Genomic DNA, 13,845 nt, shown 5'->3' with positions numbered 1-13,845 from the left:
GGCTAGAACAGCCCTGACAGATGGCTGCCCTCTGGAGAAACAGGCTGTGTTCACACGGCAGTTTGTTCCATCCTCATGTTTCCCTAACTGTTAATTTCTGCATTTACACGATGTAAAAGCCACTTCCGGAAACATCGTGGAATGCAATTTAGTGCAGATTTAGTGCTCATTTATATGTTACTTGCTTCCAGAAAAAAGAAGAAAAAATATGTTTGCTAAACTTGCATTTTATTCCACTATGTTTCTGGAAGCTGGCTTTTTTAATGTAATGTGAAAGCTCAAATGTAATGCAGAAATTAACTGTTAGGGAAAATCAGGAAAACTGAATAAACTGCAATGTGAGCCACAGAGAATAAATATGCTGTATCTTCTGCATGTCACCTGCCCATACATCTAAAGATGCTTATCTTGTTTCCACTTAATCTTCTCCAGGCTAAATGTACTACGTACACAACTCCTTCAACTCACAGGATTTAATTTCCCAGTCTTTTACCATCTTGATCGCCATCCTCTGCATATGCTCCTGTTTCGTCACCATCCTTCATAAAATGTGGTCCCTACGTTCCAGATGTTGGCCTGAGCAGCATAGAATAAAATGGAACTATTAACCCTGACACTATTGCTTTTGAAACAAAATAAAAAAATTCCTTCCAGTGGCACCTAAGAGACCAACTAAGTTTATCACTGGTATGAGCTTTTGTGTGCATGCACACTTGTATCTGAAAAAGTGTGCATGCATACAACAGCTCATACCAATGACAAACTTAGTTGGTCTCTAAGGTGCTACCGAAAGATTATTTTTTTTTTTGTTTCGACTATGGCAGACCAACATGGCTACCTACCTGTAATTAGAACTATTGCTTTTGTTAACACTGCATTAACCTTTTTTTTTAGCAGCCACACTACACTGCTGGCTCATGTCTAGAAATATGAACAACTAAGATGCTGGCCTGGGCCAACCATGCTAAGGGAGACCGGCTAAAGAAAATGACATAATAAGTGGCAGGCACAGCTGTGTATCATGCACCACCATTGTAAGGAAGGGTATCTATGTCACTCTTGCCTCTCATTCTCCGCCTCACCCCAATGTTGGGTACAGCAGGGCATGCTCCAACTCCCTGGAGTCTTGCTTCAGACCAAAGATCCATATAAACCAGTAACAGGTCTGTCCTGTCTTTGTATTTAGTGAGAAGCCCCATATGAAGCTCAAAAACAGGACACATAGGAATAAACTATGCAGCACCCAAAATCTGGTAGTCAATATCATACCATTCTTAACGCGATTTTTACTTACTGAATTTGTATTCTGCCTTTCTGCCAAGGAGTTGTAAGCAGCATATGCCGCTCTCCTCCCCATTTCGGCACCACAAACATTATGTGAAACGGACTGAGTAGCAAGAGATTCCAGAGTCTCCCAGTGAGCTTCATGGCCAAATGAGGATTTGAACCTGAGCCTCCCTGGTCCTAGCCTGACACGCAAAACACTACTGGCCCTAATATATTGCCACTCTTCTTAGGTTGTGATGCTCAGAGCTTAACACAGTGCACAATGCTCCAATGTATCAGGCAAACCCAAACATTCTGTGTGAAGTTAAAAACAAAAAACAAAGAAAACCAAGCCTCTCAACCTCTGAGATGTGATCATTCCCAGCGATGGCATTTAATAGTCTGCTAGTTAGAAGCTTTGTATTGATTAATGAAGGCTTAGCAAAAGACAAAGAGCCTGCAATGGTCCAAGATAATTTAACATTGCTTATGACATCAAAGATGTTGCTTAGGTTTGCGTGTGAATTACGGGATGTGTGGATCAGCCGTGTGCAAATTAGCCACCCTCCATTGTAACTGTGAATCAACATCAATACCCGCTTTCTTTCTTTCTTGATGTGTTCACTAGAAACTTGAAAGACAACCTTGAATCTCTTTATTTATATCCTTCCATGGCCCCACCAGTCAGCCTTTCATGGCTGTCCTTGTGACACTATTCTAAGAGCTGATAGCAAAAGATGCCATTAAAAATGGTCTTAGCTACAGTGCGCATTTAGCGCTGGTTAGAGGAAATAATTGCAGCCAGGGAAATGCTAGCCAGTCAATTAACCCCTAAATCACATCTTGAGCAGCACAGTAAATAAAGGGTACAGGTTCAAGTCTCAATTAGGGTGACCGTTTCCCACCCACCCCGCTCCTTTAATAATGTAGTATTGTGGTCAATTAAATTCCTTAACACTGGATTAATTGCTAAAGGAACAACGGGTAACTTCTCATTTAAAGGTTAGTTATAGAGTGCCTTAGCCTATTAGGTTTATTGTCAACTAGTTCTGAAGCATCAGTCAATTGTGATGGGAGTGTGGGGGAGATACTTGCCAGTGCCACTGAACTATTACCGGCAGCCTATTCCTGACGCTGCCAGTATTAGCCCTTATGCTGCCCTTCTTTCAAGCTGCAATCCTCTATCTACTTACCTGTCCATAAGCTTCCATGAACTCATTGGGCCTTACATCTGTGGAAACATGTATAGGATTCTGCTGCGAGGGTCACTTCACAATAGGTACTTCACATTCGTGTGTTTTGCTCCCGGTGTTGTACTGGTGCGAGTGGGAGGGAAGGGAAGGGAGCTGGTCCCTTTGAATGTTTTGATTTATACCCCACCTTTGAGGATACAGATGGGGAACCTTCAGTCAATGTTGAGTCTTGAAGGCCTGTTTAAAAGTGTAGAGGGATGTGCCTGATCCCACGTGGTACTGAATCCCACAATTTGGGGGGCCACCACGGAGAAGACACTATTCCACATGCCTGCCAGCACACAATGCTCCTAACATTTTGTCTGTTCCTGCAGACCACAGGGTCAGCCTACAAGAACACAAGGAGCTGCCTCACACCAAGTCAGACCATTGGTTCATCTTGCTCAGTACTGCTCACACTGACTATCAGCAGCTCTCCAGTGTTTCAGGCAGGAGTTTCTGCCAGCCCTACCTGGAGAAACCAGGAATTTACTTTGGGCTTTTCTGCACTGGGACGCGGGTGGCGCTGTGGGTAAAAGCCTCAGTGCCTAGGACTTGCCGATCAGAAGGTCGGCGGTTCGAATCCCCGTGGCGGGGTGCGCTCCCGTCGCTCGGTCCCAGCGCCTGCCAACCTAGCAGTTCGAAAGCACCCCCAGGTGCAAGTAGATAAATAGGGACCGCTTACCAGCGGGAAGGTAAATGGCGTTTCGTGTGCTGCGCTGGCTCGCCAGATGCAGCTTGTCACGCTGGCCACGTGACCCGGAAGTGTCTGCGGACAGCGCTGGCTCCCAGCCTATAGAGTGAGATGAGCGCACAACCCTAGAGTCTGGCAAGACTGGCCCGTACGGGCAGGGGTACCTTTACCTTTTACCTTTCTGCACTCTACCACTGAACTGCAGCCCTTTCCCAAAGCCATTGTTTTATTGTACAAATCGCCCCCTCACCAAATGAGTGCTCCACCATAAACTCAGATCTCTTAAAAAAAATTAAAAGACTTCAGCTTATAGCTTTAAAAGCTATAGATGCTAAGCCCATCAGCATTTTTATCAGTTTGCATGGCATATTGGTGGAAACAGCAACTCAGGATATTAGATTGCCTTTCCATCTGCTTGCCCTCTAGATTTGTGCCATTTATGAAGCACTTCTTTGCTACTCTTTTTCGGGGAGAATAAAGTCTGGGATCACCTCATGGGAAGCGAAAGACATATGCTGATATTCTAGACTGCGACTGTTTGAGGTGGTGGTGGGGGACTCTGATTCTTCTTGGACAGCATTCTGTTGAGTAGGTGCTGGAATCATATAAAACAAACACACCAAAAAGGGAGAGAGAGAAGGAGTGGGGGGGGGGGAGTCAGCTAAGTTCCTGAGCCAAATCACTGATCTTTTCTTATCTTCCAACTCATTAATTTTCACCCCTTGCTCAAAAACGAAAACAGTCCATCTGAAAGACTGTCTAATATTACTGCAACCCCTCCCCTCCCCAAAACTATTTCCAAAGTTTCTGAAAGCAACAATAACAGATGCTGGAACGGTTGAAAGTATCAGAAACTGCAATGCCACGCAGAATACAACTTCAAAACAAAAAGCAGAGGGGGGAAAGAGATTTGTACATTATCCCAATAACTGGGAATGATTTCAGGGTTTAAAGACACAGGTAGACAGTATTTCACCCCTTATATAATAAAACTTACCAAATCCAACCTAGTCTCTACAAACAAATGGGAAAAGGATATGGCCCTTTCACAATATTTGTAGGCAATTGCTTTTTCAAAAAACAGTGTTACAAATTAGCTTAGATATCTATTGCTAAAACTTGGGCCGCTTGAGGAATCTGGTGTTCGTAAAAACCACTATGAACAGACTTCAGTTGCACCTTCCATGTATGGTTTGGAAGTTAGCTAATTCCTGAAACTTCTGGAGCGATTTTTGGCTCAAAGTATGTTTGAAAGTGCATATTTTGAGGCAAAAATACATCTTAAAATGGATATTTAAATATGTGTTTAAATGCTAAATTTTCATGCTCATTAAAAGAACAATTTAAAATTAACAGATTAAAGCACAAATGGAACTGACTTATGATAAACACATGCAAAAATGTCATGAACTAACTTACCCATCCTCAGCTAAACAAAAGTGCCATATATTCAAAAATGTAGAAAAGCGTTGGTGTGTTGTTTCCCTTGCCTATTTTGAACAAATTCATATTTTCCAGTTTATAGAGACTACATAATACAGGGGAGAATTAAACTTAAGGCTGCCAACATGATTTTTAGGGGCCCAGAACACTGCATGTGAATTGGGCACTCCTTCTCACACTCAAAAGTGTACAAAAACTTGCATACACTTTGTGCCATGAGAACATTCATACCCTCTTTTGTAGGAGGGATAGAGTACACAAAATAAAAAGTAAGATATATGACAGACAGAATGCCATCAGGTGAAGCTTTCCCCATAGATGTAAAGGTAAAAAGAGGTAAAGGATCCCTGGATGGTTGAGTCCAGTCAAAGGTGACTATGGGGTGTGGTGCTCATCTTGCTTTCAGGCCAAGGGAGCCGGCGTTTGTCCGCAGACAGCTTTCTGGGTCATGTGACCAGCATGACTTAAACCGCTTCTGGCGCAACGGGACACTGTGACAGAAGCCAGAGTGCATGGAAACGCCGTTTACCTTCCCGCTGCAGCAGTACCTATTTATCTGCTTGCGTTGGTATGCTTTCAAACTGCTAGGTTGGCAGGAGCTGGGACAAAGCAACAGGAGATATTTCCATAATAGAAAAGGCCTAACCTGATGGATTTCTGCCTGCCATCCAGCTCAAGAGCCCTGTTCTTCCCCCTGTGCCAATCCTGAATGGTGGAAATAACTTAAGTTTCATGAGTTGTAAACTGGTTATGTTGCTGTAGACCTTTCGTCAGTAGATCTTATGTTAGCAGTACTAGATAAAAGTACATTTCGGATGGGGGTTGTGATCAAAGGAGATTGATGATTTACGGCAACTAAGCCCATGCCTGGAGAAATCAACATTAAATTCTTAAAAAGCAAGCTGCGCATTCTAAAAACATTTGTTGTGATCATTTATTTTTTCCTTAATAACTACAGCAATGTTACCAGAACAAGTCAAATAGCTACCACTTTCTTTTTCTTGTTTTGAGCAAAAAGTATTTCAGTCTTTGACATGAATCTCTCCATTTACAAGTTTTTACCACCAGCAGCAGTGAATCCCCCTATTTTTCCTCTATGGGTGCTAAAGCAATTAATCACCTGCCTTGCCCATTGCTGCTATAAGTTTAACCCCTGCCTCCACCAACTGCATGTACCTAAAAGAGACTGAATAGCAACACTGTACTACACTGCAAGCGGATCATACACTACTTGCCCCCCCCCAATAAGTATAGCGTCACTGGGCTACTTTGTAGGGATGACATAGCCTACACATCATCGAAAACAATCCTTCTGTTCCTTGCAATATATGGTAATGATTGATTTTATTTCCATTAGCAGGGCAATTACTTGATACCCACATACTGAAGAAGAAGAAGATAGCATGAAGCTTAATCTGAGTTAGAAAGAGCATGAATTCCTGTTTTTGCTGCTACTTTTGAGAGGACACACTACTGCCCTGTCACCACAACACTGCAGTTCTTGATTTCTCAGTTGTTGTTGTTGTTGTTGATATTATTTGGATAGCAATCACTTCTCTATGGAAAAAGATGGGGAGGCAGCATCAAAATGATACAGGAAGTCCCTTAAAAATTAACAGGGCAGCCTTTTGATATTGTCTGATTCTAGAGGAAAAACTAGTTTGACATGCGCCCCCCCCCCATCCCTGACCTAAACATGGCTTCAAAATGGCCCAGGGAATCTCTTCTGTATTGTCTGGAGAAGGGATTTCCTTGGCCATTCGGAAGCCATGTTTGTGTCTTCTCTGGTTTGTGTGACTTTATGCTTCTCTATAGCGTTTGTCAAACACACCTCTGACTTCACTCACTGGTGAAACACACTGAAAGGTAAGGGTAAGCTCATAACTAACAAAGCAATTGCTTCAAATGGTGCCTGCGCGTTTTGCTTCATAACTTTCATTCCACATGTGCTAGGGAAACTTTTTTTTTTTTTAATGAAAGCTCACAGTTTGGCTCCCCTGCTGGATCTGGACCTGTAACCCCTCTTCCCTGCCCCTAGGTGGTCCTGATTATTGCGGCATGCTACAGGGACACACTCTGAATTCTGCTCCCTACCTATTGAGGAACAAGATCACCTTGTCAGCATTTTAGTGCTTCTTAATATGGAGTGTTAACAACCGTAGCTGGATTTTGCACAAGTTGCCCTGCGAATTGTTATGGAATACCAAACTTTTGGAGTTACATTTAAGACGCGGGCAAACACCTCTCCCTCACTCCCCTGCTCCCCCACCTTGCCCCTATTACATGCTTTTAGTAATTTGCTCAATGACTGAAAAACTCCAAGCTACAGCAAAGCTGGCATTTTATGGCCTGCAGAGCTATAAATCATTTTAAAAATCATGATGATATTACTCAAACCAGATGTGAAAACATATGTTTGCCATGCTTGTGTAAATTGCTGACTTGTCATACTTAATAAATGTTGATAATTTTGAGTTAACTACATACCACCTTAATAATAACTTTGAAAACCTTCACAGGAATAAACACTATTATTATTATTTTTCTCGGTAAAGACAAACAGTCAGGGTATGAAAAATGAGGCTCACATTTCATACAAATATACAAATATTACGGAAGGAAATACTGTATACAAAACACAAGTAACAGAAGTATATAGGTAAGCTACACGGCACAGCCCAGATATGACTGCAGAATTTGCACTCCTGAACTGGCATTCCCTATTTAATATTCATCTGCTTGGTATAATTTTGGTGGAGTGTGAATCAAAATTTGTATAATTTTGCCATCTAACTTGCAATAATCTGTAGCCACAGGCTCACTCCAAAATGGGTGTTCTAGGGGGGGGGGGACTGTATTCAGAAATGCAACTGTCAGCCAACTTGCTGAGTCACAGTAAGCACTCAAAATCTTTAGTCATATTCATATTTAATCTATTTTTGCATACCATATTATACTTGAATTTATTTATGTAGACATGTTCACTCTGCTTTTCCATTCATATAGTCCTTCAAAGCAACAAAAAACAACAACAACCAGAAAGCTCAGATATCGCAAAACACACACATACATTCTTCAATGAATGCAGCAACCAGCAAAACTGGGGGAAAGAAGCAGCAGCAAAACCAGGACCTAACTCTGATAAGATGACCATCTGTTAGGCAGAAGACTCAGGTGACAAATGCTGGGGCACATTCCAAAGAGCCACGTTACAAGGGAACAGCCATAGCTCAGAGGTAGAACATCTGCTTGACATGCAGAAGGTGCCATGTTCAACCCGTAACACCTCCAGATGAAGCTGGGGATTATTATTATTTTGCCCCCTGTCTGAAACCTCAGAGAGCTGCTGCCAGTCAGTGTAGACAATACTGAACTAGGTGGACCAAGGGCCTGGTGGTTATGTCCCTTTGTGCTTTTGAACCTATGCTGCACCCTCATCAATGCAGTAGCCTCAGGTACAGTGGAGGTCACTATCCTGTTACTACTATCAAAGTAAGATTCAGCTGCCAAACTAGGCAGCTTCTGTACGTGGCATGTGTGTGTGTGTGTGTGTGTGTGTGTGTGTGTGTATTGTCCTTCACCATGGACAGCAAAAGTATACTGAAAAAAACAGTGTCTTGATCTGGTGTCTAAAGGCAAGACAAGAAGGAACCAGATGGGTATTTCAATACAGGGTTTGATATATGTAGCCTTATGGAGCTTAAGACCCTAATATCTCAAGGCTACCCCTGCACTACACTTGGTCTTGGTCCTCTAGAACTATTCGGGAATAGATACCGCCACCCAAGGGCATCAACATCTATCTTTGTGTTGAAATTATGTATTATTTCCGTCAACCTGTGTAAATGCTCTCTTCACAATGAATAAAACCTGGCTCTTTTGAACTTCACGTCTATACTTGTGGGTTGCTTTTCTGTCTGTCCCTATCGCTGGTGTGTTTATTTCCATGAAGATTGAGGCCTCAGAGGTCTGGATCAGCTGTTTTACCTCTACATGAAAGAAGCTCACCAATATCCCTAACAACTGATTGAACCGCGTAAGCAGAACTTGCAGCCTATGAACCAGACAGGGTTTGTTTGTTTGTTCTCCATGGTTAGAAGACAAAGTACAGAGGGGGTGGGGGGTTTTGCAACAAATGCCATCTAATTGCAATCTAAAACCAAATGAAAACTACACACTTAGCTACTGTGATCATTTTTCAACAGACAGGAAGAGTGCAGTGAATCCAGTCTGTGATCCTTTGTGAAGAACAAAATATTAGAGGATATTACCTTTTTCCTTCAGGAGTTTCTTTGGGTTGGGCCCAGGTTCTTGATCCACAGGTTCACCCTCTCTATTAGTTGGCAGCATGCCTAAAAGAATGGGCATGACAGAGTGAAGAAGGAGAAAGAGTGAGGGTCATTGACCTGCTTATTTGCCAAAATTATAAACAATATTCTCAACGTACAACAGTGAAGAGCAATTACTATATTCTTGGGGGCGCTCAATCTTCTTAAGATTGCTATTCAGGAACTGGAAATGTGTTGTGCCACATACCTGCCACCAAGGATCAGGTTTTATAATGAACACTGCTTTGGCTAGTGGGTAAGAGATTTGTGAAGCCCAAGAGCTTCAACATAGCTGGGCAATTCATACAAAGTCAGATGGGAAAGGGCCTTCAGAGCACATCCTTTTAGTTATTCGGTGTCCCTTTTCCACTGGTGCCCCTTGACTGGGCTACATTACATCACAGCCAGAGAAATCAGAATAGTTAACTTTATGGCCACTGCAAAGAATTCACAGATGTTCTTAAAGCTTAACCCCACCATGATTGCAGTGTAGGATTGTGTCAACTGAAGCAAGCCTTAGCAGGAGAGATACCTACTCTTCCTACTACAGATGCTTTCACATAATTATTTAGTTGTCTCCTTTATCACCATTGATGATATTCTACTAATCTGCCTGAGGTATATTCAAATGTCAATCCATTTATGCTCTCTGAAATACCAAGTAATACTATTTCCTAGTGTGAGAGAGGTCACATCTCTAAGTGAATTTACAAAATACTTTCCCCCACCTATATCAGTGATAGGTAACCTGTGGTCTTCTAGATGTTGCTGGACTTCAGATCCCATCAGCCCTAGCCAATGGCCAAGGATGATGGGAGTTGTAGTCTGACATCCAGAGGACCAAAGGTTCTCCATCCCTGCTCTGTGATCAATACTGGCAACTGGAGTCTAGTAATGGATGACAGCAAAATTGCTATGGAACGTGAAAATGCACACCAGTTATAATCATTCAAATATAAACCACCACCATTTCTAGGAATTATCTTTCACTTTTTTAAAAAAAATGCCGGGTTCCCATATTTTGTACCATGTTGGACACATTCATAAGTTCAAAAAAATCCATATGCACCATTTGCTCATGCACCTTGTATGATCAATTCTGAAGTGGTTGTGTAAGAAGGCACCTAGTGTTAGGAGCCCACATTATCCCTTCCATATAAAAGCCTAACGCATTAAAGGTAGACTGGGGCTATGTTTTCTGCCAACAGATGTACTCCAACACCCCTGTGCCCTGCTACAATGGCATGTTCAGTGAAAATCTGAAGGGAGCAGCCAGCTATACTCCCACTGGCCCCTTCTCCACATCACTGGGGCTCCCAAACAGGGGGCTCTGTCTTCTGTGAGAAGGGAAGAGCCAGATAAGCACACTTGCCATGAGCAAGACCATGAGGCTTAGCTCCATGCCACCCCCAGGGTTTTTTCCAGCAGGAACTCACCAGAACTGAGTTCTGGCACCTTTCCAGTGGGCACCATTGCCATTATAAGAGAACGAAGGAGGTGTTCATGGTACGTTTTGGCACCTATTTTTCTAGAAAAATAGCACTGCGCACCCTCCATCCATTAGTCATACACATGAGAAATGGGAGTCTAGGGGTATGGACAAAATGAATAGATTATTATTTTTTTTGGAGGGAGGGAATTACCAATTCTTGCAGACAGGGGGAAATAAGCCTGCAAGCACAATACAAAGAAAACCACGAAGAAAGTGAAAAACTGCAGATGAGTTGAGACATGAGTGATTTCCTCTGAAATGTTCAGATTAACTAATTAAGAAGAGTGATTCATTGAAATCATTTCGGAAGAAAAATGCTTTTAATAGACCAGAGGATTTAAGGAATTGGTAATTATCTGTAATTCCTCTCACTTAATAGACAGATATAGACAGCTAGATGGTTAACAACCCAAACTGATGGATGACAGTTCAAAGACAATAATCTTTGCCACTGAGATTTTTCTTTTAATGTAGCACCTGTAAAATCACATGGATGAGGTAACTATATGATATTTAGCTTTCTTATTTTTTTTATTGATTAAAAATTACATTTGTCATACTTAACAGAACTATTAAAATTCTATTCTAAAATATTATTATTATTATTATCAACATACTCTTCATGACTCTGATGAATGTTTGTTGTCAGAGAGCAAACATTTTAAAATAAATATGGCGATTTTCAGGTTGCAATCAGATTGCAGACTGAGACTATAGGAACGTAGGTAGCCTGCCTTACACAGAGTCAGACCATTGGTCTATCCAGCTCATATTCTTTACTCGGACTTTCAGGAGCTCTCCTAAACTAATATAATCTGTTTCCTAAATTCTCCAGGGCTGAAACCAACCAGAGCATATTCTGTGAGGAAGTACAGTGGTACCTCGCAAGACGAATGCCTCGCAAGACGGAAAACTCGCAAGACGAAAGGGTTTTTTGTTTTTTGAGCTGCTTCACAAGACGATTTTCCCTATGGGCTTGCTTCGCAAGACGGAAACGTCTTGCAAGTTTGTTTCCTTTTTCTTAACACCGTTAATACAGTTGCGAATTGACTTCGAGGAGCAACTCATAGAACGCGGTGTGGTAGCCTTTTTTGAGGTTTTTAAAGACTTTGGTGATTTTTGAAGCTTTTCCAAAACTTTCCCGACACCGTGCTTTGCAAGACAAAAAAAAACGCAAGGCGACAAAACTCGCGGAACGAATTAATTTCGTCTTGCGAGGCACCACTATACTAAGTATAACTGTTTGTATCATATTCCTCTCTCCACTTAAAACTGGGTGTGCAATCTTCCTTGGGAATAAATCCAACTGAACTCAGTGGGATGAACTTCTCTGAGAACAATTTTAGGCTTGTGCTCTTAAGTGGCTAATCTAACTGATTAAATGTTATTGCCACCCACAGTCATTGTTTGCATCCTTTGGATATATGCTCACTTCCTACAATTAGCTTTCTTTCCACCTGTCTCTTGTGAGAGATCTTTGACAAAGGACACTTCCAGACAACAGTGGCATCGGAACAGCCGCCATGAATAGGGTACCAACCAATTCTATCTGATGTGTTGTCAAGCTGCGATGGAGAACTTGAAATGCTGCTGCTCTGGTGTGAAGAGGCATGACTCCCGGGCCGCTGACTCTCTTCCATGGATGGGGCTGGTGAAGGGCTGTCATGAATTCTCTCCTTTAGAAAGAAGAAGCACATTAAAATAAAGTATTTGGAGTACATCACTGCTGCCCCAATTCAGACTGATGGCTAAGCCATCCCCCAAACCTATCAGAACACACACATATATCTGCCAAGACAGTACTATCCTAGGTGCATCAGCAGAAGAGGCAGAGAAGGGTAGTCAAGAGGGAGAGCAGGAATGCATGCTGGCATGGCTCTGTTGCAGTGCCTTTGAATACAAGGGGGTCTCAAGACCTCAAGACCACTGGGAATAGCAGGTAGGGAGAGTGCTGCAGGCAGTCAGGCATCAACCAGCCCCAGAGTGCTCTGGTGAGAGAAAGTCAAAGGTAGAAAAGAGCCCAGAGAGGTGGGGGGGGGAGTGCTTTAACTCCACTCCTTAATACCTGGGGTACAAGCTAAGGCAGTGGCTGTGTGAGATGACCATGTCATAGTAAGCAATTAAAGCAATCAAATAGTATTTGGTGTTACTTTAGAATACACTTTCAAGATCAGTTACCCAAAGGGCAGCCTTTTTTTTTTTAATACCTCCAATGCATTTTTATGCTGTACACCAAGGGTTGGGTAGCCTGTGACTCTCCAGATCTTGCTGAACTACAACTCCCATCAGCCCCAAGCAGCAAGGTCAATGGCCAGGAATAGTGGGAGTTGTAGTTCAGGAGGCTAGCCACTCCTGCTGCACAACTTTGCTGAATTGCTTTGTGTTCTGCTCTACGGATTGGGTCCACCTACATCTGCTAGGCTCTACCTCAAGGTTTGGCAAAGTCTGAGAGGCTCCGTCCTTAGATCCATCAAAGATCTCTTTCTCACCACCTCTTTACAGCTCTGATCTCTCTCCGTGCTGATGCCAGACCCTGCCCAGTGATTTTTTATTTTAGGATCTGGCTTCCCAAGTCAGTAAAGTATCCTACTATACGGAATACAGTTCTCTGTTTCAAGTGCTGATTGATCCAGGTCCAATTTAAAGATAAAAAAGAAGGGAGATCATGAGTCCTGAAGCTGCCCATCAGTAGTTAGCAGCTGGACAGCAGACGAAGCAGGCACACTGGTCACAGTTTCAACCCACTATTTAAATCACAGTAATTATTTCCAATTTTCTATACCTACAAATTAACACATGCAAATTTTATGTAAATCTATCCTCTTTGTGTCCTCTGTTGGTGATACATGTCCTCTTGGGAGGGGAGGGCCACTACTCGGTGGTAGAGCATCTGTTCTGCATGCATAATGCCCCAGGTTCAATCCCTGGCATCTTCAGGTAGGGCTGGGGGAAAGTCCCCTCTGAGATCTTAGAAGCTGCTGTTGGTCAGTGTAGACAACATTGAGCTAGATGGTCTAATGATGTGACTCAGTATAAGGAAGCTTCCTCTATTTTGGCAATGTGTTAAGATGCCATGCTACTAATCAGGCCTCATATTTCAAGCTCTGCTTCCAGCAGACTGTGCAAGGGGCCCTAGAACAGAGTTTCCTAATTGCAATACTGTACGTAGCATTTGTCTATTCCAAACACACGGCGCTGAAAATGTTGCCTGAAATTCGTTTTTTTAATAGGATAGTTATTGGACATTCAATGCCAAGTGAACCTCAAAATCATGTAACAGATGCCTATCTATTATACAGTGGTTAATCCTCAACGGACATGCTTTTTAACTCATTATCTCTTATTTAATGAACATACAATAACTAATAAAACTTAAAAGAGAAGCATTTA

General features: G+C 42.3%; 1 protein-coding gene across 6 annotated transcripts in view; it reads right to left on the bottom strand.

Moving 5' to 3' along the window:
* Window positions 1-13,845, bottom strand: part of DACH2 (dachshund family transcription factor 2) — a 305,329-nt gene that overhangs the window by 46,818 nt on the left and 244,666 nt on the right. For all 6 annotated transcript variants that reach the window (XM_077922615.1, XM_028715836.2, XM_077922614.1 and 3 more), the window contains 2 exons: window positions 11,996-12,131; window positions 8,907-8,987 (listed from right to left, as the gene is read on the bottom strand). In XM_077922615.1, coding sequence (XP_077778741.1) covers window positions 8,907-8,987; window positions 11,996-12,131 — 217 coding nt within the window. The remainder of the gene's footprint in view (window positions 1-8,906; window positions 8,988-11,995; window positions 12,132-13,845) is intronic.

The sequence above is a fragment of the Podarcis muralis genome, chromosome Z, assembly GCF_964188315.1.
Source record: "Podarcis muralis chromosome Z, rPodMur119.hap1.1, whole genome shotgun sequence".
Taxonomy (NCBI): Eukaryota; Metazoa; Chordata; class Lepidosauria; order Squamata; family Lacertidae; genus Podarcis; species Podarcis muralis.
This window is presented reverse-complemented; position numbering and strand designations above follow the sequence as displayed.